Genomic DNA, 23,702 nt, shown 5'->3' with positions numbered 1-23,702 from the left:
TGAGACACACGCAGAGAGATGCGTGAGACACACACACACACACACACACACACACACACACACACACACACACACACACACACACACACACACACACACACACACACACACACACACACACACACACACACACACACACACACCCCCTCTTGTTCTGGCTTCTTCCCTCTTCCTTTCCAGTCCTGATGAAGGGTCTCAGTCCGAAATATCGACTGTTTATTCCCCTCCGTAGATGCTGCTTGACTTGCTGAGTTCTTCTAGCACTCTGTGTGTGTCTGCATACACTATTTTCTTATACTAAGTAAGCATGAGAACTGGAATTTGAATGACGTTTTTACTTATTTAAGAACAGAAGACAACTAAACTGCTAAACTCTTGGACTATTGCAAAACATTTACTGCTCAGTAGATATCTTGGTGTTCCAATGCAAGTCTAAATAAAGTACTACAACACAAAGTGTGGATTGAAACCATAAAATGTTGATCTTTCATTGTCTTTCCTAAACTGTGTGGTAGCTTTTGCTGCTGGTTATTGGAGCCATTATTGGGGGACATTAATAATAGAGTATACTGTCTCCAATGTTGCTCATTCAATGTTTTATCTGGAGTTGAGTGCATTTTTGTTTTCAGCTTTGAATTTGAAGTAAAGAAAATAAAATTAGTTTGATGTTTAAATGAGCTAAGATGCATTGTCTAGGGACATCTGCAAAATGCTGAAGGCTTTTATTTTTTCCCCTGTATAGTGGAGAAAGAAGTGGAGAAGCCAAAAGAGCTGAGCAAAGAGCCAACAGAACCTGAACCAATGGAGATGGAGGTGGAGGAGCCTAAAGAAGAACCTCCAAAAGAGAAGAAAGAGGTTTGTGGCAAGGCTGTGGGAAAACAGAAAGCTCTTCATACATTATTCCTTTTCATCCTCTATTTCTCTAAGTAATTGCAGGGGAGAACACTGTAGCATTTGCAGTTGAGCCCTTTTTGGAAGGAGCTCACTCAGAACAGTTTTAAATTAAACCTGATCAACTCAGCTCTGGATTAAAAATCATGCAACCATTGGGTTCTGCCTTCATTTCCTTGTATTATGTGTATCATGGGTGTAAAATAGTGTAATGTTTATGATTGGATTGTAATCCAGAGTTCAGAGCTCATTATCGTAATATAAAAATTTGAATTTTATTTGAAGTATTAGGGAGTTAAAGGCAGATTATCAGTAAAAGAGTATGGAGCTGCCAGGTATTGATTTGACTCCCCACATTAACCAAATTGCTATTAATTGGCAATTCAATGCAAATACTGAATTGCCAGTTATGTCCACATCCTGAGAATTCAAAAGTCATCAAGCTTTTCTAAGAATATCTAACAGTGTTCTTGTATATTTCTTGATGGCATAATTTAAAAATTATTATTCTCATAGGTGCTATGTATTTTTTATGTTTAAACAATGGTTAAGAATTATTCCTAAGATCACTTTCATTCTGTGAAAACAAGGCATGCTTTGCCCCTACAGAATATTGATTAGGAAAGAGATTGATATTGTTTAAGTCAATTTTGAAATTAGAACGGGCATACTGCAAGCAAGGCATTCATCATTGTCCATTTAACTTCTACATACACACAGATTTGTGCTTACAGAATTTTGTGCTGCTAATGATTTGCAAGAAATTGCATTGAGCACTTTAACCACAGTGTAAAAAATTTAGGGGTTGGAATACAGATTTTCAGCTTGCAATCAATGCGTTGGTAAGTATACTCATTTTCATCTTCTATTTTACAGCAAAGCTCTGTGATACACACTTAATCTGCACAGTGAGATAAAGAGCTTGGATGTGTCCTACAGTTTTAATCAGCATATGTTTATAACATAGCAGTCTCTGCTCTCTAATTTTTTTTTAGGAGCCAAAGGAGGAGATATTGACTGAAGAAGAAAAAGCTGCACAAAAAGCCAAACCTGTGGCTACCACCCCTGTTCCTGGTACACCATGGTATGTTTATAAATAAGTTTAAGTTATTCATCTTCCCAACATGAAGCTTAAAACTATTTAGGAAAGTAAATGAATTTTTGTTACCTTAGGTTGAATGCTATCCTTGTCAGCGACACTAACATTGCAAATATTTAAAGAATATGTTCACAAACAAGAGAAAATCTGCAGATGATGGAGGAACTCAGCAGGCCAGGCAGTATCTATGGAAAAAAGTACAGTCGACATTTTGGGTGAAACCCTTCAGCAGGACTGGAGAGAAAGGGCTAAGGAGTAGATTTGAAAGGTGGGAGGAGGGAAGAGAAACGCCAGGCGATAGGTGAAACTTGGAGGAGGAGGGATGAAGCAAAGAGTTAGGAAGTTGATTGGTGAAAGAGAAAGGAGGCCATGGAAGAAAGAAAGGGGGGAGGGGCACCAGAGGGAGGCAAAGAGATAACATGAGAGAGGGACAAGAGGATGGAAAATGGTAAAGGGTGGTGGTGGGGCGGGGGAGGCATTACTGGAAGTTTGAGAAATTGATGGTCATGCCATCAGGTTGGAGGCTACCTAAACAAAGTATAAGGTGTTCCTCCAACCTAACTGTGGCCTCATCCCGACAGTGGAGGAGGCCATGGCTGGACATTTCTGAATGGGAAGTGGAATTAAAATGGGTGGCCACTGGGAGATACCGCTTGTTCTGCTGGACGGACCCTAGATGCTCAGTGAAGCGGTCACCCAATCTATGTCAGGTCTCACTGATTTACAAAGAGGCCACACCAGGAGCACTCATCATCATAGCTTGTCACACCAGACAGCCAGCCACTCTAGTGTTGCAACACACATAAAAGTTGCTGGTGAACGCAGCAGGCCAGGCAGCATCTCTAGGAAGAGGTGCAGTCGACGTTTCAGGCCAAGACCCTTCGTCAGGACTCTAGTGTTGTTTGGTTGATGTTGAGCAGGTCAGTGTCAGCTAAATCAGGTGAGAGTGGGCAGTTGCACAGAACGTGTTCAATGTTCTGCACCCTTTCGCCACACTCACAGGATTTGCTGAATCCAGGAGCACTGAACACAGTATATAACCCCAACAGACTCTCCTCTGCCCAGTGGAACTTGTCCTTACTCTAAATAATTTCTCCTTTGGGTCCTCCCACTTCCTTCAAACTACAAACAGTCTATGTTCCAAGCCTACACTGGTGACTGTCCCGCACCTTTCCTACGCTACATCGACAACTGCATTGGTGCTGCTTCCTGTACCCGTGCTGAACTCGTCGATTTCATCCACTTTGCCTCTAACTTCCACCCTGCCCTCAAATTCACTTGGTATATTTTCAATACCTCCCCCTCCTTTCTCGATCTCTCTGTCTCTGAAGACAGCTTATCCACCAATGACTATTACAAACCAACGGACTCTCACAGCTACCTGGACTATACCTTGTCCCACCCTGCTAGTTGTAAAAACTACATCCCCTTCTCTCAATTTCTCCGTCTCTGCCGCTTCTGCTCTCAGGATGAGGCTTTTCATTCTAGAACGAAGGAAATGTCCTTTTTTTCCAAAGAAAGGGACTTCCTTTTCTCCACCATTAACGCTGCCCTCAACCTCATCTCTTCCATTTCACACACGTCCGCTCGTACTACAACCTCCCATCATACTACCAGGGATAGGATTCCTGTGTCCTCGCCTACCATCCCACCAACTGCCGTGTCCAGCACATAATTCTCTGAAACTTCCGCCACCTCCAACTGGATCATCCCACCACCAAACACGTCTTTACCTCCCCTCTTCTCTCCCCCCCCCCCCCCACTTTCTGCTTTCCGCAGGGATCACTCCCTATGCAACTCCGTTGTCCATTTGTCCTTCCTCACTGATCTCCCTCCTAGTATTTATCCTTGCAAGCGGAACAAGTGCTACACCTGCCCCTACACCACCTCCCTCACTACCATTCAGGACCCCAAACAGTCCTTCCAGGTGTGAGTCTGTTGGGGTCGTATACTGTGTCTGGTGCTCCCAGTGTGGCCTCTTCTACAATGTTTGTGTATCAGTGAGACCCAACATACATTGGGAGACCGCTTTGCCGAGAATCTATGCTCCGTCGGCCAGAACACGTGGGATATCCCAGTGACCACCCATGTTAATTCCACTTCCCATTCCCATTCCCATTCCGAGATGTCCATCTATAGCCTCTTCGACTGTCATAATAAGGCCACACTTAGGTTGGAGGAACAACGCCTTTATTCCGTTTGGGTAGCCTCCAACCTGATGCCACGAACATTGATATCTCAAACTTCCAGTAATGCTTCCCCCCTCCCACCCACCTATCGATTGGCGTTTCTGTCCCTTCCCCCCATTTTTCAAATCTACGCTTCAGCATTTTTTCTCCGGTCCTGCCAAAGGATTTCGGCCTGAAATATCGACTGTACTTTTTTCCCATGCTGCATGGCCTACTGAGGTCCTCCAGCATTTTACGTGTGCTGTGAAAATATATATATTCATGCTTTCAGTCTGCTAGTTATTTCATGGTCAGGAGCTGTTACACATTATTAATCAATTTTGAAATTCATTCATTCTTGCATAGTTTTGAAACAGCATCTTAAAGTAAAAGGAAATAAATAATTGAAACTATTTTGCTGCCAGTTTCTTGGGAAAGAATTAGATTTTTAACTGGTAATCTGTACGTGAAAGGTAACCATTAAGTACAAGACACTGCACAGCACTAAATGCTGAAGAATATTGCTGTCCTCCATTTGCTTATTTTATTCTGTATTTGGTGAGCAGTTTTCTTTGGTTGAAACAATTGTTTGATTTGACATGAGTTTCCCAGTGAAGATTCCTCAAGAGATCCACTAACTCTTCCATTACTACTGTCATTTGAGACAATATTGGGGATTCTAGGTATAGCCTATATATTGCTATGCCTTTATTTTTGTTCTGAAAGCCAAGCTAACCTAAAATAAAGGAACCCATTATTGTAGGAGCTCTGTTTTTTGTGCAAATTCCTTCAGTGTTTTTCTCAGGACGTTCAGTTGTAATTTTCATTGGGGATTGGACTTCTGGATGATGCCAGTTAATTTAAGATATGATATGGTAAGTAAATGTGAAACAATCCCAGTGCACTGAATTCACATACAAAATGACAGCTCAAAATCCTAAAGAAAAGGACCAGAGAGTATGGATTTGTTTTATAAGAAAATGATATACTGAAATATTGATTTTGCAAAGGAAGAAATACTGTTGGTCTTGAAACGCATAAAGTTGGTTAAATCCCTGGGGCTGACGAAGTGTATTATAGATATTGTGGCAATCAAAGGATGAAGTTGAGATCCTGGCAGAGATTTCTGTATCTTAGTTTTTGTTGAGGTTCTGGAAGACTGAAGTGTGGCTTATGTTGTACCGTCTATTTAAGAAGAGCTGCAAAAACAAGGCATTGAACTAGAGGCTGGTGGGCCTTATATCAGTGTGATTGACTGGAGGGAATTCTGGGAAACAGGATCTATCTGCATTTGGAAAAACAAAGACTGATTACTGCATGGGAAGTCATGTCTCACAGATTTAATTGAATTTATGAAGAGATGCTCAAGATGATTGAGGGCAGAGCAGCAGACATTGTGTACGTGGACCTTTTGATAAGATCCCATATAATAAATGAGCCAAGAAGGTCGAGGCGTATGTCATCCAGGGTGAGCTAGCCAATTGATGAAGATTGTATATCTTGATTGGATGGGGCTTTGAGTACAAGAGCTGAGACATCATGTTACTAGTGTTTAGGGAATTGATGAGACTGCACCTGAAGTATTGCGTGCATTTCTGGTCGGCATACTAGGACTGATGTGATTAAGGTAGAGTGGGTGCAAACAAGGTTTACCAGACTAGACTTGAGTTATGAGGAGAGACTGGATAGGTTGGGACTATTTCCCCTGGAGCAAAGAGGCTGAGAGGTGATCTTGGAGACATTTAAAAAAAAACATTAGGAGCATGGATATAGTGGATGTTACAATTGTTTTTTCCTAGGTCTGGAGTCCAAATAAAGAGTTCATAGGTTAAAGGTGAAAGAGGAAAAATCTACAGCGGACCTGAGGGGCAAGTGTTTCATACTGATGGCATTGGGTATATGAGAAAGTGGTAGAGATGGGTTCAGTTGCAAGGTTTAAGTGATATTGGGGCACAATTATTGGTAGGAAATGTTTAGAGGAATATGGTCCAAATGCAGGCAAATTGGACTAGTTCAGGTATCAATTGGTCCCTTACGGCCCTTTGAGCCATACCACCAGCAATCCCAGATTTAACCCTTAATCAAGGGACAATTTACAATGACTAGTTAACCTTATAACCGGTACATCTTTGAGATCTGGAGCACCAGGAGGAAACCCTCATATTCCACAGGGACGATGTACAAACTCCTTACAGAGGATGCCAGGATTAAACTCTCATCTCTAAAGTACCGAGCTGTAATAGCGTCACACTAACTACTAAGCTGCCGTGGTGCTCTCAGTGCAGCTGGGGGACTGGTTTCTGTGCTGTATAACTATGGCACCTGGTTTCCTGTAATAAATGTTAATCAATGCTGTTGTATCAGATTAATGTGCTGAAGTTGTAAAGGAGCATTTCTTTTCTCGCAAGTGTGTAGCACAAGCTGACATATAGTTCATATCACATTCGGACTTTACTTTGTATGTTTGAGATGAACTGTTGATTATTTGGAGACTAGTTTCATAGATAGAAACAGAAAACCTACAGCACAATACAGGCCCCTCGGCCCACGAAGCTGTGCCGAACATGTCCTTACCTTAGAACTACCTAGGCTTACCCATAGCCCTCTATTTCTCTAAGCTCCATGTGTCCATAGAAACATAGAAAATAGGTGCAGGAGTAGGCCATTCGGCCCTTCAAGCCTGCACCACCATTCAGTACGATCATGGCTGATCATCCAACTCAGAACCCTGTACCTGCATTCTCTTCATACCCCCATGATCCCTTTAGCCACAAGGGCCATATCTAACTCCCTCTTAAATATAGCCAATGAATTGGCCTGAACTGTTTCCTGTGGCAGAGAATTCCACAGATTCACCACTCTCTGTGTGAAGAAGTTTTTCCTAATCTCGGTCCTAAAAGGCTTCCCCTTTATCCTCAAACTGTGACCCCTCGTTCTGGACTTCCCCAACATCGGGAGGAATCTTCCTGCATCTAGCCTGTCCAATCACTTTAGGATTTTATATGTTTCAATCAGATCCTCCCTCAATCTTCTAAATTCCAGTGAGTATAAGCCTAGTCGATCCAGTCTTTCATCATATGAAAGTCCTGCCATCCCAGGAATCAATCTGGTGAACCTTCTTTGTACTCCCTCTATGGCAAGGATGTCTTTCCTCAGATTAGGGGACCAAAACTGCGCACAACACTCCAGGTGTGGTCTCACCAAGGCCTTGTACAACTGCAGTAGTAGCTCCCTGCTCCTGTACTCTAATCCTCTTGCTATGAATGCCAGCATACCATTTGCCTTTTTCACCACCTGCTGTACCTGCATGCCCACTTTCAATGACTTTCAATAAGGACACCCAGGTCTCGTTGCACCTCCCCTTTTCCTAATCGGCCACCATTCAGATAATAATCTATTTACACCTGTTCTTGCCACCAAAGTGGATAACCTCACACTTATCCACATTAAATTGCATCTGCCATGAATTTGCCCACTCACCTAACCTATCCAAGTCACCCTGCATTCTCTGAGCATCCTCCTCACAGCTAACACTGCCGCCCAGCTTTGTGTCATCCGCAAACTTGGAGATGCTGCATTTAATTCCCTCGTATAAGTAACTTATATATATTGTAAACAACTGGGGTCCCAGCACTGAGCCTTGCGGTACCCCACTAGTCACTGCCTGCCATTCTGAAAAGGTCCCGTTTATTCCCACTCTTTGCTTCCCGTCTGCCAACCAATTCTCTATCCACATCAATACCTTACCCCCAATACCGTGTACCTTAAGTTTGGACACTAATCTCCTGTGTGGGACCTTGTCAAAAGCCTTTTGAAAATCCAAATATACCACATCCACTGGTTCTCCCCTATCCACTCTATTAGTTACATCCTCAAAAAATTCTATGAGATTTGTCAGACATGATTTTCCTTTCACAAATCTATGCTGACCTTGTCCGATGATTTCACCGCTGTCCAAATGTGCTGTTATCACATCTTTGATGACTGACTCTAGCATTTTCCCAACCACCAATGTCAGGCTTACCGGTCTATAATTCCCCGGTTTCTCTCTTTCCCCCTTTTTTAAAAAGTGGAGTTACATTAGCCACCCTCCACTCCTCAGGAACTAGTCCAGAATCTAACGAGTTTTGAAAAATTATCACTAATGCATCCACTATTTCTTGAGCTACTTCCTTAAGCACTCTGGGATGCAGACCATCTGGCCCTGGGGATTTATCTGCCTTTAATCCCTTCAATTTACCTAACACCACTTCCCTACTAACATGTATTTCGCTCAGTTCCTCCATCTCACTGGACCCTCTGTCCCCTACTATTTCTGGAAGATTATTTATGTCCTCCTTAGTGAAGACAGAACCAAAGTAGTTATTCAATTGGTCTGCCATGTCCTTGTTCCCTATGATCAATTCACCTGTTTCTGACTACAAAGGACCTACATTTGTCTTAACCAATCTTTTTCTTTTCACATATCTATAAAAGTTTTTACAGTCAGTTTTTATGTTCCCTGCCAGTTTTCTCTCATAATCTTTTTTCCCCTTCCTAATTAAGCCCTTTGTCTTCCTCTGCTGAACTCTGAATTTCTCCCAGTCCTCAGGTGAGCCACCTTTTCCTGGCTAATTTCTATGTTTTTTCTTTGGAATTGATACTACCCCTAATTTCCCTTGTCAGCCATGGGTGCACTACCTTCCCTGGTTTATTCTTTTGCCAAACTGGGATGAACAATTGTTGTAGTTCATCCATGCGATCTTTAAATGCTTGCCATTGCATATCCACCATCAATCCTTTAAGTGTCATTTGCCAGTCTATCTTAGCTAATTCACGTCTCATACCTTCAAAGTTACCCTTCTTTAAGTTCAGAACCTTTGTTTCTGAATTAACTATGTCACTCTCCATTTTAATGAAGAATTCCACCAAATTATGGTCACTCTTACCCAAGGGGCCTTGCATGACAAGATTGCTAACTAACCCTTCCTCATTGCTCAATACCCAGTCTAGAATGGCCTGCTCTCTAGTTGTTTCCTCGGCACGTTGGTTCAGAAAACCATCCCGCATACATTCCAAGAAATCCTCTTCCTCAGCACCTTTACCAATTTGGTTCACCTGATCTATATGTAGATTGAAGTCAACCATTATAACTGCTGTTCCTTTATTGCATGCATTTCTAATTTCCTGTTTAATGCCATCTCCAACCTCACTACTACTGTTAGGTGACCTGTACACAACTCCCATCAGCGTTTTCTGTCCCTTAGTATTATGCAGCTCTACCCATATCGATTCCACATCCTCATGGTTCATGTCCATCTTTTCTAAGGCATTAATCTGCTCTCTAACCAGTAATGCCACCCCACCTTCTTTTCTTTCATGTCTATCCCTCCTGAATATTGAATATCCCTGAATGTTGAGCTCCCATCCTTGGTCACCCTGGAGCCATGTTTCTGTGATCCCAACTATATCATACTCATTAATAACTATCTGCACATTCAATTCATCCACCTTGTTACGAATGCTCCTTGCATTGACACACAAAGCCTTCGGGCTTGCTTTTACAACTCTCTTAGCCCTTATACAATTATGTTGAAAAGTGGCCCTTTTTGATTTTTGCCCTGGATTTGCCAGCCTGCCACTTTTACTTTTCACCTTACTACTTTTTGCTTCTACCCCCATTTTACACTCCTCTGTCTCTCTGCACTTGTTCCCATCCCCCTGCCACATTAGTTTAAATCCTCCTGAACAACAGTAGCAAACGCTTCCCCTAGGACATTGGTTCCAGTCCAGCCCAGGTGCAGACCGTCCTGTTTGTACCGGTCCCACCTCCTCCAGAACTGGTTCCAATGCCCCAGAAATTTGAATCCCTCCCCCTTGCACCATTCTTCAAGCCACGTATTCATCTGAAATATCCTCCTATTTCTACTCTGACTAGCACGTGGCACTGGTAGTCATCCAGAGATTATTACCTTTGTGGTCCTACTTTTTAGTTTATCTCCTATCTCCCTAAATTCACCTTGTAGGACCTCATCCCATTTTTTACCTATATTGTTGGTACCGCTGTGCACCACGACCACTGGCTGTTCACCCTCCCACTCCAGAGTGTCCTGTAGCCGCTCAGAGACATCCTTGACCCTTGCACCAGGGAGGCAGCATACCCTCCTGGAGTCTTGTTTGCGGCTACAGAAACGCCTATCTATTCCCCTTACAGTCGAATCCCCGATCACTATAGCTCTCCTACTCCTTTTCCTTCCCTCCTGTGCCGCAGAGCCACCCATGGTGCCATGAACTCGGCGGCTGCTGCTGCCTTACCCTGATGAGACATCTCCCCCCAACAGTATCCAAAACAGTATATCCGTTTAGGAGGGAGATGACCTCAGGGGACTCCTGCACTACCTGCCTACTGCTACGCTGTTTAGTGGCCACCCAATCCCTTTCTGCGGTGTGGCCAACTCACTGAACGTGCTATTCACGACTTTCTCAGCATTGCGGATGCTCCAGTATGAATCTAATCGCAGCTCCATCTAGGAGTCTCATAAAAGACCCTATCGTTTCCGCCTTTACCACTGCCGCTGGCAGCCCATTCCACGCACTCACCACTCTCTGCATTTAAAAAAAAAACTAACTTGCTTACCCCTGACATCTGCTCTGTACCTCTGACTATCCACATGATCAATGCCTCTCATTATCTTGTGCACCTCTATCAGGTCAGCTCTCATCCTCCATCGCACCAAGGAGAAAAGGCCGAGTTCACTCAACCTATTCTCATAAGGCATGCTCCCCAATCCAGGCAACATCCTTGTAAATCTCCTCTGCACCCTTTCTATGTTTTCCATGTCCTTCCTGTAGTGAGGCGACCAGAATTGAGCACAGTACTCCAAGTAGGGTCTGACTAGGGTCCTGTATAGGTGCAACGTTACCTCTTGGCTCTTAAACTCAATCCCACGATTGATAAAAGTCCAATGCACACTATGCCTTCTTAACCACAGAGTCAACCTGCGTAGCAGCTTTGAGTGTCCTATGAACTCGGACCTGAAGATCCCTCTGATCCTCCATACTACCAAGAGTCTTGCTGTTATTGCTGTATTCTGCCATCATATTTAACCTCCCAAAATGAACTACCTCACACTTATCTGGGTTGAACTCCATCTGCCACTTAGCCCAGTTTTTGCATCCTATCAATGTTCTACTGTAACCTCATGTTACATTTTTCAAAATTTAAAGCAGATAAAACATAGTTGAATACCAGATTTTGTGTCTCTTTCTCTCTCCCCCCCCCCCCTTTGGATCAGGGAAAATGGGAGGGAAGACTGACAACTTAATTTTATTTTTTATTTTGTGTTATTAACATGATATTGGGGGGGTGCAACAACGTCACATTGCAATCCACTGTTAAATTCAGAGCTCAAGGATTTTCAAGGTATAGGGTTGTTCTTCCAGTAGATGGTGCTAAATTTGCAAATATGACATGCTGTTGGAATTATCGTATTTTTTTAATAATTCTACTTCCACCCACCCACCCCACAATCCACCTGTAGGAGTTCTGTTGAAATTAGTCTTGCTAATGCAATCTCCTCTCCTCTTCAGGTTTTGGTTTCTTAATGCATTCTACTTTGCCTTTCTTTACTTTATTCTTGTCACTGCTCATCTTCAACTGCACATTAAACAATTGATCCAAGGCATTCTACTTTGCTGCTTCAGTCTGTGTCAATAATCTTTGCCATATCTTGAGTTCCATCTTTGTTTCCAAGGATTTCAAAACTTTGGAACGACTTTACTCTTTTGTCCACTTCAACCACAGCTTTTTCCTCTCTCTCTTCTCCCTGTTCCTTCAATTAGTTTACAATTTTTGATTTCTTGTCATTTTGGTCTTTGTCCCAGTTCTTCTGTTTAAACAAGAGAAAGTTGATCTCACCAAAGGTGGACAGGAGTGATGCTCAACTTAATGAAATATTTTCATTTTAGGTGTGTTGTGTGGACTGGTGATGAGCGAGTATTTTATTATAACCCAACAACCCGCTTGTCAATGTGGGATAGGCCAGATGAACTGGTTGGAAGAGCTGACGTTGACAAAATTATCCAGGAACCTCCTCACAAAAAATGTTCTGACAATGAGAAGAAACTTGGTGAGAGATCCTAGTTATTGATTTAAGCATTACTGTAGCATTATTTCTCATGTAACACCAGTCCATATCTCCAAGTCTTGATGATTAGACCAGCAATGTCAATGTTCCTCAAGGTCATGGTGTTATTATTGCAAGAACTTGGATAACTTAAGATGTGTTTTTTAATCAAATCCAACTATTCTAAAAGGAGGTAGTGTAGTGGAGAGGATGTCCTATATAGAACATGGTTACTGTTTTCTGTGAATTGTGATCTGGGTTTTATTGAATAGTTACTCCTGACTCCTGAAAGTTGCACCTGACATGATTGTTTCAAAAATTTTTTTTGAAATGATTATTGCATTTTAAATATCTTAAAAAAAGCACGACTTTTAATGACTGTTAAGTTGATTTATTTTTACCTTTTGCATTTGGAATTGGGTTTGCTTTTTAATATCTTCATTCATGTAAAGAATTGAATTTGCTGCGGTTTCTCCGAGCAGTGGTATTTACTTCAAGTTTAACATGAGTTAGTTACCCAAGGAAATATTTGAATGTTCAACAAATAAAATGGTTGTGTCAATTGGAAAGGGTAGATTAGTTCATATTTAAAAATTGTCTTTTTTTATTTAGTGAGAGATGAATCTGAACCCCTGGAGGATGAATATGATGATGAACCGATTAAAGCAAAGAAGCGAAAGTAAGGGAAAATTGAAAAATAGGCCACACTCTTAAAATATTTACTGTTCCTCAATTCGTGTGAGACTACTGTGTGTTTAGTTTGCTGCTTTAATGTATTTGCTTACAACTAAACATTTATTCAAAGAAAACCATTTATAGTAGGGATTGACCTTTTGGCTTATCAAGCATGCTCTGCCATTCAACAAAATCATGGTTGATCTTATCCCATGTCCCTGATTCCTCTAGATACTCTGAAATTTATTCCTCTGCTATGAATGTAATTATTCATAATGTGCAGTCATTAATATAGCCTTCATAGCAATCCAAGGTGAGAATTCCTAAGATTCACAGAACCAAGTGATGAAATCTATCCTTGCTTCAATTGAAAATGGCCTGTTCTTCTTTCAAGAGTTTGACTCTTTTGTTTGGGATTTCTGGAAAAAATTTGCAACACTTGGCTGATTTTGAAATTGCTAATTCAAAGAAGTACAACAGTATCACCTTTCCTCCAGGACCTCACTAAAATAAGTATACTTCAACCTTCCCTGGTTCTGTTTCTTTCCAATATTTTAAATCCTTTGATGTACAACAATTGCTTTTGCTTTTGTAAAGTCACTTTTTAAAATTTAAATTATATTACAGGAAGGATGACCTGAAAGATCCAGAGTCTGAGAAGGAGGCAGCAATGGAAGCTGAGATCAAAGCAGCACGGGAGAGGGCCATAGTTCCACTGGAGACTCGCATGAAACAGTTCAGGGATATGCTGCTTGAGAGAGGGGTAAGGACCTATGTGGATTCTCTATTTTTGTCTCAAGCTTTTGCAAATAAGGAGTACTAAGTTTAGGGTTGACTTCCCCTTTGATTGCTAGCCAGTAATGAATTCAGTTTGTTTTTCTGGCGGCCAAACCAAATCATCAGAGGAGGCTCCACAAAGGTAGGGGCAAGTGATTTAAAAAGTAACGTTTGCAGGCCTTCAGGATTTTTCTTCTGGCCTAATTGTATTGACAGAGGAGACTTCACACAGGTAGGGGCAAGCGATTTTAAAAAAAAGTAGTCTTTGCAGGCTTTCATGTTTTTCTAGCGGCCCAATCATTAACAAGGACAAATAAAAACTAAGGTAGGGACAAAGGGAGCAGCCATTGTTGAGTGTACCAGTGTTGGAGTGGTGAGGCTTTAGCCCAACAGGCTTGAGTGAGGCAAGTTTCTGATAACTTTCTTCTTCATTCTTCTTTGTTAGTGCAGTGAGTACAGTGCAACTCCAGGGTCTGTGTTGTGTCCTTTGTGTAAGATGTGGGAATTCTGGGAGAGCTGCAGCCTCTGGGATAACCAGGTGCACCCAGCCGCAGCTCCTCAAAGAATCTGTTAAGGAACTGGCGCTGCAGGTCAGTGACCTTTGGCTTGTACATCAAGCTGAAGAGATAATAGATAACAGCTACAATGAGGTAGTCACCCCTAAGTTGCAGGTAGCAGGTACCTGGGTGACTGTCAGGAAATGGGTAGCTAGTGCAGAGAACCCCTATGGCTGTTTCCCTCAGTAATAAGTTTACCACTTTGGATACTGTTGAAGATGACAACCTAGGAAGAGGGAGTCACAGCGACCAGGTCTCTGGCACTGAGTGCTGCTGTGGCTCAGAAGGGAAGGGGAGAGAAGAGGATTGCAGTAGTGATGGGGTTTCCAGGAGTAGACATGAGATTCTGTGGTGTATTGCTTCCCAGGTGCCAGGGTCATGACATGTCGATGGAGTCTACGGCGTTCTAAAGGTGAGCAGCCAGAAGTCTTGGTGTATTTTGGCATCAATAACATGGGTAGGAAAAGGGAGGAGTTCCTGAAAGAATTTAGAGAGTTGGGCAGAAAGCTGAAAAGCGGGACTTCCATTATTGTATTCTCTGGATTGCTGCCTGTGCGACACACCAGTGAGGATAAGAATGCGATAATTTGACAGAGGAGCTCATGCAAGGGGCAGAGTTCCAGATTTCTGTGTCATTGAATCTCTTCTTAGGAAGGAATGACCTGTACAAGAGGAATGGATTACACCTGAACCTGTGGAGGACCAATATCCTTGCAGGCAGGTTTGCTAGAGTTGTTGGGGACAGTTTAAACTAATTTAGTAAGGAGATGGGAACTGCAGTGATAGGAGTGTGCAAGCAGATGCAGTGTGTAGGGAGACTGTTAGGAAGGACAGGTATTGAAGTATAACATGGGGACAAAAATTAAAAGGTGACAAATACAGGACTGAAGGTGTTACATTTGAATGCTCGCAGTATATCCAATAATGTTGATTAATCTTATCGCACAGTTAGAGATTGGCACGTATGATGTTGCAGGCATCACGGAGTCATGGTTGAAAGAAGATTATAGTTGGGAGCTTAACATCCAAGGATACAATTGTATGGAAAGGATAGGCAGGTAGGCTGATTGGTGGTAAAAAATTAAATCAACTCCATAGAAAGAGGTGACATAGGATTGGAAAATGTATAATCGTTGTGGGTAGAGTTAAGAAACTGCGAGGATGAAAAAGACCCTGGTGGGAGTTACATACAGGGCTCCGAGCAACAGCCAGGATGTGGGATACAAATTACAACGGGAGGTAGAAAGGGCAATGTGACAATCACCGGGGATTTCAATAGGCAGGTAGATTGGGAAAATCAGATTGGGGCTGGGAAGGTAATGTGACAGTCAGGGGGGATTTCGGTATGCAGGTAGATTGGGAAAATCAGATTGGGGCTGGATCCCAAGAAAGAGATTTTGTAGAATGCCTACAAGATGCCTTTTTTAGAACAGCTTGTGGTTGATTCCACTAGGCGCAAAACAACTCTGGATTGGATGTTGTGTAATGAAGTGGATTTGTTTAGGGAGCTTAAGTTAAAGAAACCTTTAGGATTCAATTATAATATGATAGTATTCACCTTGCAGTTTAAGAGGGAGAAACTAAAGTCCGATATATCAGTATTTCAGTAGTGTAAAGGGAAATATAGAGGCATGACAGAGGAGCTGGCCACGGTTGATTGGAAAGGGGCACAAGCAGGAATGACAACAGAACAGCAATGGCTGGAATTTCTGGTTGTCTCACTACAGAAAGGATGTGGAAGCCATAGAAAGGGCGCAGAAGAGATTTACAAGGATGTTGCCTGGATTGGGGAGCATGCTTTATGAGAATAGGTTGAGTGAACTCTGCCTTTTTCCCTTGAAGCAACAGAGGATAAGAGGTGACCTGATAGAGGTGTATAAGATGGTGAGAGGCATTGATCGTGTGGATAGTCAGAGGCTTTTTCTCAGGGCTGAAATGGCACAGCAGGAAAGGGCACAGTTTTAAGGTGCTTGGAAGTAGGTACAGAGGAGATGTCAGGGGTAAGTTTTTTTACACAGAGAGTGGTGAGTGCGTGGAATGTGCTGCCAGCAACGATGTTGGAGTCGGATACAATAGGGTCTTTTAAGAGACTTCTGGATAGGTACATGGAGCTGAGAAAAACAGAGGGCTATGGGTAACCCTAAGTAATTTCTAAGGTAAGGACATGTTCGGCACAGCTTTGTGGGGTAAAGGGCCTGTATTGTGCTGTAGGTTTTCTATGTTTCTAATTCAGTAGGTGCACGATAGATACATCCTAAGAAAATACCCTAAAAGCAGGATGACATAACTGTGGCTGACAAGGGAAGTCAAATAAACATAAAGGCAAAAGAGAGGGCATACAATAGAGCAGAAAATAGTGGAAAGTTGGAGGATTGGGAAGCTTTTTAAAAATCAACAGAAGGTAACAATAAAAGCCATAAGGAGAGAAAAGGTGAAATATGAAGGTAAGCTAGTCAATAATATCAAATAGGATACCAAGTTTTTTTTCAGATATATGGAGTGAAAAAGGTGAGAATAGATATTGAACACTGCAAAACAATGTTGGAGAGGTAGGAATGCAGTACAAGGAAACAGTGAGCAAACTGAGTAAGTAGTTTGAATCAGTCCTCACTGTGGAAGTCACTAGCAGTATGCAGGAAGTTCAAGAGTGTTGGGGCAGAAATGAGTGCAGTTGCTATTACTAGGGATAAGGTGCTAGGGAAGCTGAAAGGTCTGAACATAGTTAAGTCATCTGGACCGGATGAACTACACCCCAGAGGAAGCTGATGAGATTGTGGAGGCATGATAATGATCTTTAACAAATCACTAGATTCTGGTATAGTTCTGGAGGACTGGAAAATTTGCAAATGTTACTCCATTTTTCAAGAAGGGAGGGAAGCAGAAGAAAGGATATTAGAGGCCTATTAACTTGGCTGAGTGGTTGGGAAGATGTTGGAGTCAGCTGTTAAGGATGAGATCTCAGGGTACTGCCTGGTTTCCTTAAGAGAAAATCTTGCTTGACAAATCTGTTGGAATTCTTTGAAGAAATAACAGGCAGGATAGATAAAGGAGAGTCAGTGGATGTCCTGACGAAGGGTCTCGGCCTGAAACGTCGACTGCATCTCTTCCTAGAGATGCTGCCTGGCCTGCTGTGTTCACCAGCAACTTTGATGTGTGTTGTTGGTGGATGTTGTATACTTTGACTTTTCAGAAGGCTTTTGACAAGGTGCCACACATGAGGCTGTGTAACAAAATAAGAGCCCATGGTATTACAGGAAAGATACTAACATGGATAGAGTTTTGGCTGATTGTTGGGAAGCAAAAAGTGTGAATAAAAGGAGCCTTTTCTGGTTGGCTACCGGTGACTAGTGTTCCGCAAGGGTCCATGTTGTGACTGCTTTTTGTTATAATGTCAGTAATTTGGCTGACAGAATTGATGACTTTGTGGCCAGGTTTGTGGATGTTATGAAGATAGGGGGAGGGCAGGTAGTGTTGAGGAAGCAGAGAGGCTGCAGAAGGACTTAATGACTTAGCGTAGGAAGATGGGCCTAGAGGTGGCAGATGCAATACTGCTTTGGGAAGTGTATTGTCACGCACTTCATTAGACAGAATAAAAGCGTAAACTATTTTCTGAACAGGGAGAAAATTCAAAAATCCGAGCTGCAAAGGGAATTGAGAATCCTCATGCAGGAGTCCCTAAAGTTTAACTTGTGGAGTGAGTGGTGGGAATATTGTTAAATGCAGTATTAGTATTCATTTCAAGCAGACCAGGGTATAAAAGCAAGGCTGTAATGCTGAGGCTGTGTAAAGCACTAGTGAAGCTTCACTTGGAGTATTGTGAGCAGTTTTGGGCCCCTTATCTAAGAAAGGATGTGCTGACATTGGAGGGCGTCCAGAGGAGGTTTACAAGAATGATTCTGGGAACGAAAAGGTTATCGTCTGAGGAGTGTTTGATGGCTCTCGTCTGTACTGGCTGGAATTTATTAGAATGAGTGGGCATGTCATTGACATTTATGGAATATTGAAAGCCTAGCTAGACTGGATGTGTAAAGAATGTAAAGAAGGAGAGTCTAGTACCAGAGGGCATAGTCTCAGAGTAGAGTGCCGTCCATTTAGAGTAGAGATGAGGAGGAATTTCTTTAGCCATTTGGTAGTGAATCTGTGGAGTGCATTGCCACAGCTGGCTGTGAGGCCACGTCATTGTGTGTACTTAAAGCAGAGGTTGATAGGTTCTTGATTAGTCAGGATGTGGAAGGTTGTAGGACGAAGGCGGGGAAAATGGATCAGCCATAATGAAGTGGCCAAGTGGACCCATGGACTCAATGGCCTAATTCTGCTCCTATGTCTTATGGTCTTAAAGTTTTTCTTGAATGTTTTGAGATCCTATCAGGTGCCAAGTGACATCTGTGCTGCTTGTTTCATGAGCCTTGTTTTGTATTGTCTCGGTATCTTTAGAGTTTTGGGGTAATTATTTTACGGGAGCTTTGGCAACATTAGAGCATCCTTATTTCCGTATGCCATCAGTTTCTTACCGTATGCCATCAGTCTTATGAACACTTGAATTTTCGTCTATTACAAACCAAGTCCGCCTGTACATACACAGGTATACCTCATTGTATATAGTTCATTGTATATAGTTATTTGCACTATTGTTTTGTTTGCTTTTTGATTCTGTACAGCAAGAGCTCAGGGAAACCGGCATCTAATTCCCTGTATGTGTCCACATACTTGGTGATAATAAAGGATTCTGATTATTTAAAATTTCTCAGTGCAAATTTAGAGATTTCCATTTCAGTACCTACTTCTGCCTGCTGTTAAATTCCACTTACTCCAAAGTAAGTCTCATTGAACATGGGTTTAATTATTGTTTAGTGTCTTCATTTCTAGGATGTGGATTTCAAAGGGATGACTGATATTTAGTGCCCATTTTTTTTTTATTTAATTTCTATTTGGGTAAGGAATTCACAAATATGTACTTTTTTCACACATATAACCTTTTCCATTTTTTATATGTATAAAACTACAATTATTTATACATTCTTAAGTACACATTGGGATGATATAATAGGAAAATAAACATTTAAATAGATAATTATGTACTGTGGTAAATCTAACCTATTAGGCTAGGTAATGGAATTAGTTGTTAAGAAAAATGGTAATAATAGTTTCCATATAACCCTTTTGGACCATTTCCACTGGTCCAAAATGTTGTATATAAGCCTATGTATCAACCATTGTAGGTGTTTATATCCTAATTTGTTCATGCTTGCTCCTGCCCGCAGACATAATTATCCAATCCCTATGTACTTATTTACTTAATTTTTCCATTTTTTTATCCCTTTCCCAAATCTTTCCCTTTACTTGTGTTAATTCTCTATTTTCCAAAAGAAAACAAAAAAAAAACAAACAATTACACTAGGGGTGCTTACGTTAGCAATATTACTGTGTTGATGAGAAGAGCAGTATAAATCATTAGGAGAGTCATCTAAAATCTGCTCGCATTGGGGTTATATATTCAATCCATTTATTCCAGATTTGATAAAATTTTTCTTTTTGAGTTCTCAGGGAGTAAGTCAACTTTTCCATTTTAAATATTTCCAAGATAATTTCGTACCAATCTTCTAATGTAGGTGGTATTGGATTTAGCCATTTTCTAGTGATTGATTTCTTACTTGCCGCTAAGAGGGCCTGCAGCAACTTTATATCTTCCTTCTGTTCAAGAAACAATACATGCCCCAAATAGAGCGTCTCAAAGTTCAGAGGTATCTGGGACCTAAGTACCTTAACTAATGTTCTATGAATACCTTCCCAAAATAGACTTAATTTAGGGCAATCCCAAAAAATATGAAAATGATTTGCCTCCTTGGAGCCGCACCTTCTCCAACACATCACATTTGTATCTTTATATTTTTCCTGATATGGGGTCTTGAAGTATCTTATAATGTTTTTCCAACAATGTTCTCTCCAAGTCAAAGAATTAGTCGAGGACCATTGAAAGCTGCAGATTTTCTCCCAAGCCTCCTCTGAAAGTACCAACCCCGCTTCTTTCTCCCACTTCTCTTTAATATACAGTGTATTTACATTTTTAGCATGGGAGAGTGCATTATATAATCGAGAAACTGATTTACTAGGTATTGAACTGCAAGCCGAATTCAGAATCTTGAAAAATTCTAATTCTACTGTTGATAGGTCTGTATATCTACCACTCTGGTTAACATAGTTTAGGTACTTGAAGGTACCTAAAAAAGTCATTATGTTCTAGGCCATGTTTGTCCTGCAGGATTTGGAAACTTTGTAATACTCTTTTATCTATAAATGAGAGGTAGGTTGTAAGACCTTTCTTTATCCATAGCTCAAATCTTTTATCTCCTCTGTTGGGAAGGAATTCAGTATCATATGCACACCATCTAAAGAGCTTTAACATGTTATTAATTCCACATGAATTAACCACCTTCTGCCATACTTTTAATGTAAGATTTATCCAAGCGTTTTTAAATTTTTCCAACTGGGCCATCAATCCTTTGTCAGCTATTGAGGCCTGAAGAGGAAAACTGTCAACTAATCCAAATTCTATTTCCTTCCATCTAGCCTTATATTCCCTATTACACCAATATAACAGAGGGGTTATATGTGAGAAACGAATAGCTAGCTCAACTTGGCTACTTTGGAGGGCATGCAAGATTCAACATTTTCAGATCTGTAGCGTTATTTCGTTTAGATTTGGTGAAAATGGAAGATTTCCTTCCCTAAAGGAAAATGATAAATGTTCTCTGACAAATAAAGTAGTTTAATGATATTGATACTGATACTAGCTGTTTATTCCACATGTGTTTATTGAGATGCATATTGTGGCTGTTTGAATTTCTTACACTTTTTTTGTGTTAACAATAATTGAACCTTCCATTTTATATGTTTAATTGGGCTTTCACAGCAATTTGTCTATCTAAGATAAGTGCTGTCAATGGTTTAAGACTGAATGTATTACTTATGCAAAAATTGCCTTTCACCTTGGGGTTTATGAGCTGTCAGCTCTGATGGCAAATTAACTGTTTGATTTGGTTTTCGTACAAGGCATACCTTAGGAATCACCCAGAATTTTTACCCAAGGTCGCATTCTAGTTCCAGTCAGGTCAGGATGTAATCTGGCAGTTTTATGCACTGCCAGGCAAATTAGAGCTAGAACATTGCAAACATCCAAATGGTGGAAACAGTCTAAAGATATTGTGTGGCTGTTGAAGCAATTCTGTTGGTAATTTAGTTCTTGTGAAATGACTTAAGATGGATGGGTATCAAAGCTTAGCTAAATGGGTGGATACACCTAAATCCTGCAGGCAAGGTGGTAGGCAACTAGATTTGTAAAAAGTTCAAATTCTTTCAAAACCAGTATGTGTGTACCTTAATTTGGTCCAGCCTGGTAGAATGTGCAGCTACTATTGGGAGCAATCCTCTCAATTACTGATTATTTTTTTTAAAATCAGTGATACTGGTTTCTCTGGCAAATTGGCTTGACAGCTTTTTAAAAAATATATTAATGGGTGCACTGTATCATTTGATTTTCTTAACGAACATGAATTCAAAGAAATCCCACACAAATCAAAATGCAGATGATGGAAATTACAATGGAAGATGGTGGAAATCTGAAATTTGAAAGGGAAAATATCCAGCGGGTCAGGCAGCAGCTCTGAAGATAGAAACAATTCAAGTACAAGATGAAAGATAACAGATGAGAGAAGGATAGGGAGTGCTGGACCTGTAAAATACAGTTCGGAGATGTGAAACTTAATTGATAGCAAAAATATGAAATAAAGCACTTGGAATATTCAGGGAGTATCTGTGAAGAGTGGAACGATTAATCTTTCATCTATAATTTTGCATTGTAACCACCCAGTTCTCTTTGTAGCTGGAAATGCTAGTTATCTTAATTTGTTGAATTTATTATTCAGTCCTGAAGATTGTGATGTCTCCATTTGGCAGATGAGATGATGTTGAGCTTAATTAGAACCAAAAGAAGGAGCTGGAAATACTGAGCAGTTCAGGGAGAAGAGCTTCGGCAGAGCTGTTGAACTTCATGGCAAATGTTTCAGACAGAAAACGGAGATCCAGCTAGGCATCGGGAAGCTCAGAGTCATCCTAGTTGATGTAGATGTCTTACAGAGTGATTGGCCAATTTGCTTTTGGTTCCTCCAATGTCACGAACAGAATGGCATTTTCTAAATTGCAGGAGCTACAAATCAATTCTTACTGAATTTGGTAGACATTATTTCAAAGGAGTTTTTGAGTCCATGGGGGCTGGGAAGTGAAGAGGTAAAAGGGCAACTGTTTTGTCTTCATTTGCACTGCAAGATGTAATGAGAAGGAGAGTGGATGATATTAAAATGAACAAGTAAGCTAGATTTTAATGGAAGGAGACAACACCTACCATTAAAATTCTGAAAGGGTTCGGGTTGCAGACTGTGAAGATGTGTTTGATTATGACATTACAATAAACAAGAAGTTATGGATGATGGGCAACTGAATGTAGAGACTGGAGTGGAAGGTGAGGACAAGGGGTAACAACCTTGGTCTGAGAGAACAGAGAGCTACAAGCAGAATGGGAAATTGAACAGACATAATTGAAAGCCTCTGTCAACTGTAATATTGTTTGCTAATTTATCCTGTGAAATACAGGAGGAAGAGGTGAGGGGGAAGAATAAAATTTGGATGAAGCGAAAGTGATTGTATGGGAGGAACTTGTAAGATCTATGAGATTAGGAAGCTTTGCGGATACGGTCATCAGCAAAATGGGGGAGGAGAGGTGTTCCGTATCTTCCACAGAGCTGGGCATACTTTTCCCACAGTTTTGCAATTCTACAGGGAGAATTACTAGTGCTCATCCTTTAATTTCAGTCCATTCTCTGGAGGTTTTTGTATGATAGACACTACATACTGTTATTTTGGTGAATAGAAGACACATGGCATGCAGTAGATCATATTTTGCTTTTGGGCTTTGCATTGAACAGCAGTGTGCCTCCTGTCCATTTCCACGGCCCCAGCAAGTTAATATCAGATGATGCCTCAAATTAGTTTCCATCAAAATGTGTTGAAATGGTACTAATCTTTGCACATATAGAAGTGGCTGAGCAGAGGCTATATCCAGAATGTCATAGTGACGTTTTCATCCCCATACTCAGTATGCGATTTCCCTAATGAGTTGAGCTCTTTGCCTGCTCAGTAGAGGGTGTGTGTCATTTGAAGAAAGAAGTTGACCCTGGGAGGTAGGTAATTTAAACTAATATCCTCCCTGCTGCTTTCTTTCCCTTCCTCTCCAATAAATAAGTCATATCAATGGGAATAAATGCTCTCTTAAAAAGTAATTAATACAGGTTATTAGAGACCGTTCATTGTTTATGGCTCTGCAATTTAATCCCCTTCTTGCCTCGCAACATTGCTTAACTGTAGGAACTAGGAACAC

General features: G+C 41.1%; 1 protein-coding gene across 4 annotated transcripts in view; it reads left to right on the top strand.

Moving 5' to 3' along the window:
- The window catches only part of tcerg1b (transcription elongation regulator 1b (CA150)), a 101,473-nt gene that overhangs the window by 48,500 nt on the left and 29,271 nt on the right, over window positions 1–23,702 (top strand). For all 4 annotated transcript variants that reach the window (XM_072263540.1, XM_072263537.1, XM_072263536.1 and 1 more), the window contains 5 exons: window positions 743–855; window positions 1,887–1,975; window positions 12,106–12,266; window positions 12,876–12,942; window positions 13,566–13,701. In XM_072263540.1, the coding sequence (XP_072119641.1) occupies window positions 743–855; window positions 1,887–1,975; window positions 12,106–12,266; window positions 12,876–12,942; window positions 13,566–13,701 (566 nt within the window). The remainder of the gene's footprint in view (window positions 1–742; window positions 856–1,886; window positions 1,976–12,105; window positions 12,267–12,875; window positions 12,943–13,565; window positions 13,702–23,702) is intronic.

The sequence above is a fragment of the Mobula birostris genome, chromosome 7 (assembly GCF_030028105.1).
Source record: "Mobula birostris isolate sMobBir1 chromosome 7, sMobBir1.hap1, whole genome shotgun sequence".
Lineage (NCBI taxonomy): Eukaryota > Metazoa > Chordata > Chondrichthyes > Myliobatiformes > Myliobatidae > Mobula > Mobula birostris.
Note: the sequence above shows the minus strand (reverse complement) of the source record. Positions and strands in the feature narration are given on the sequence as shown.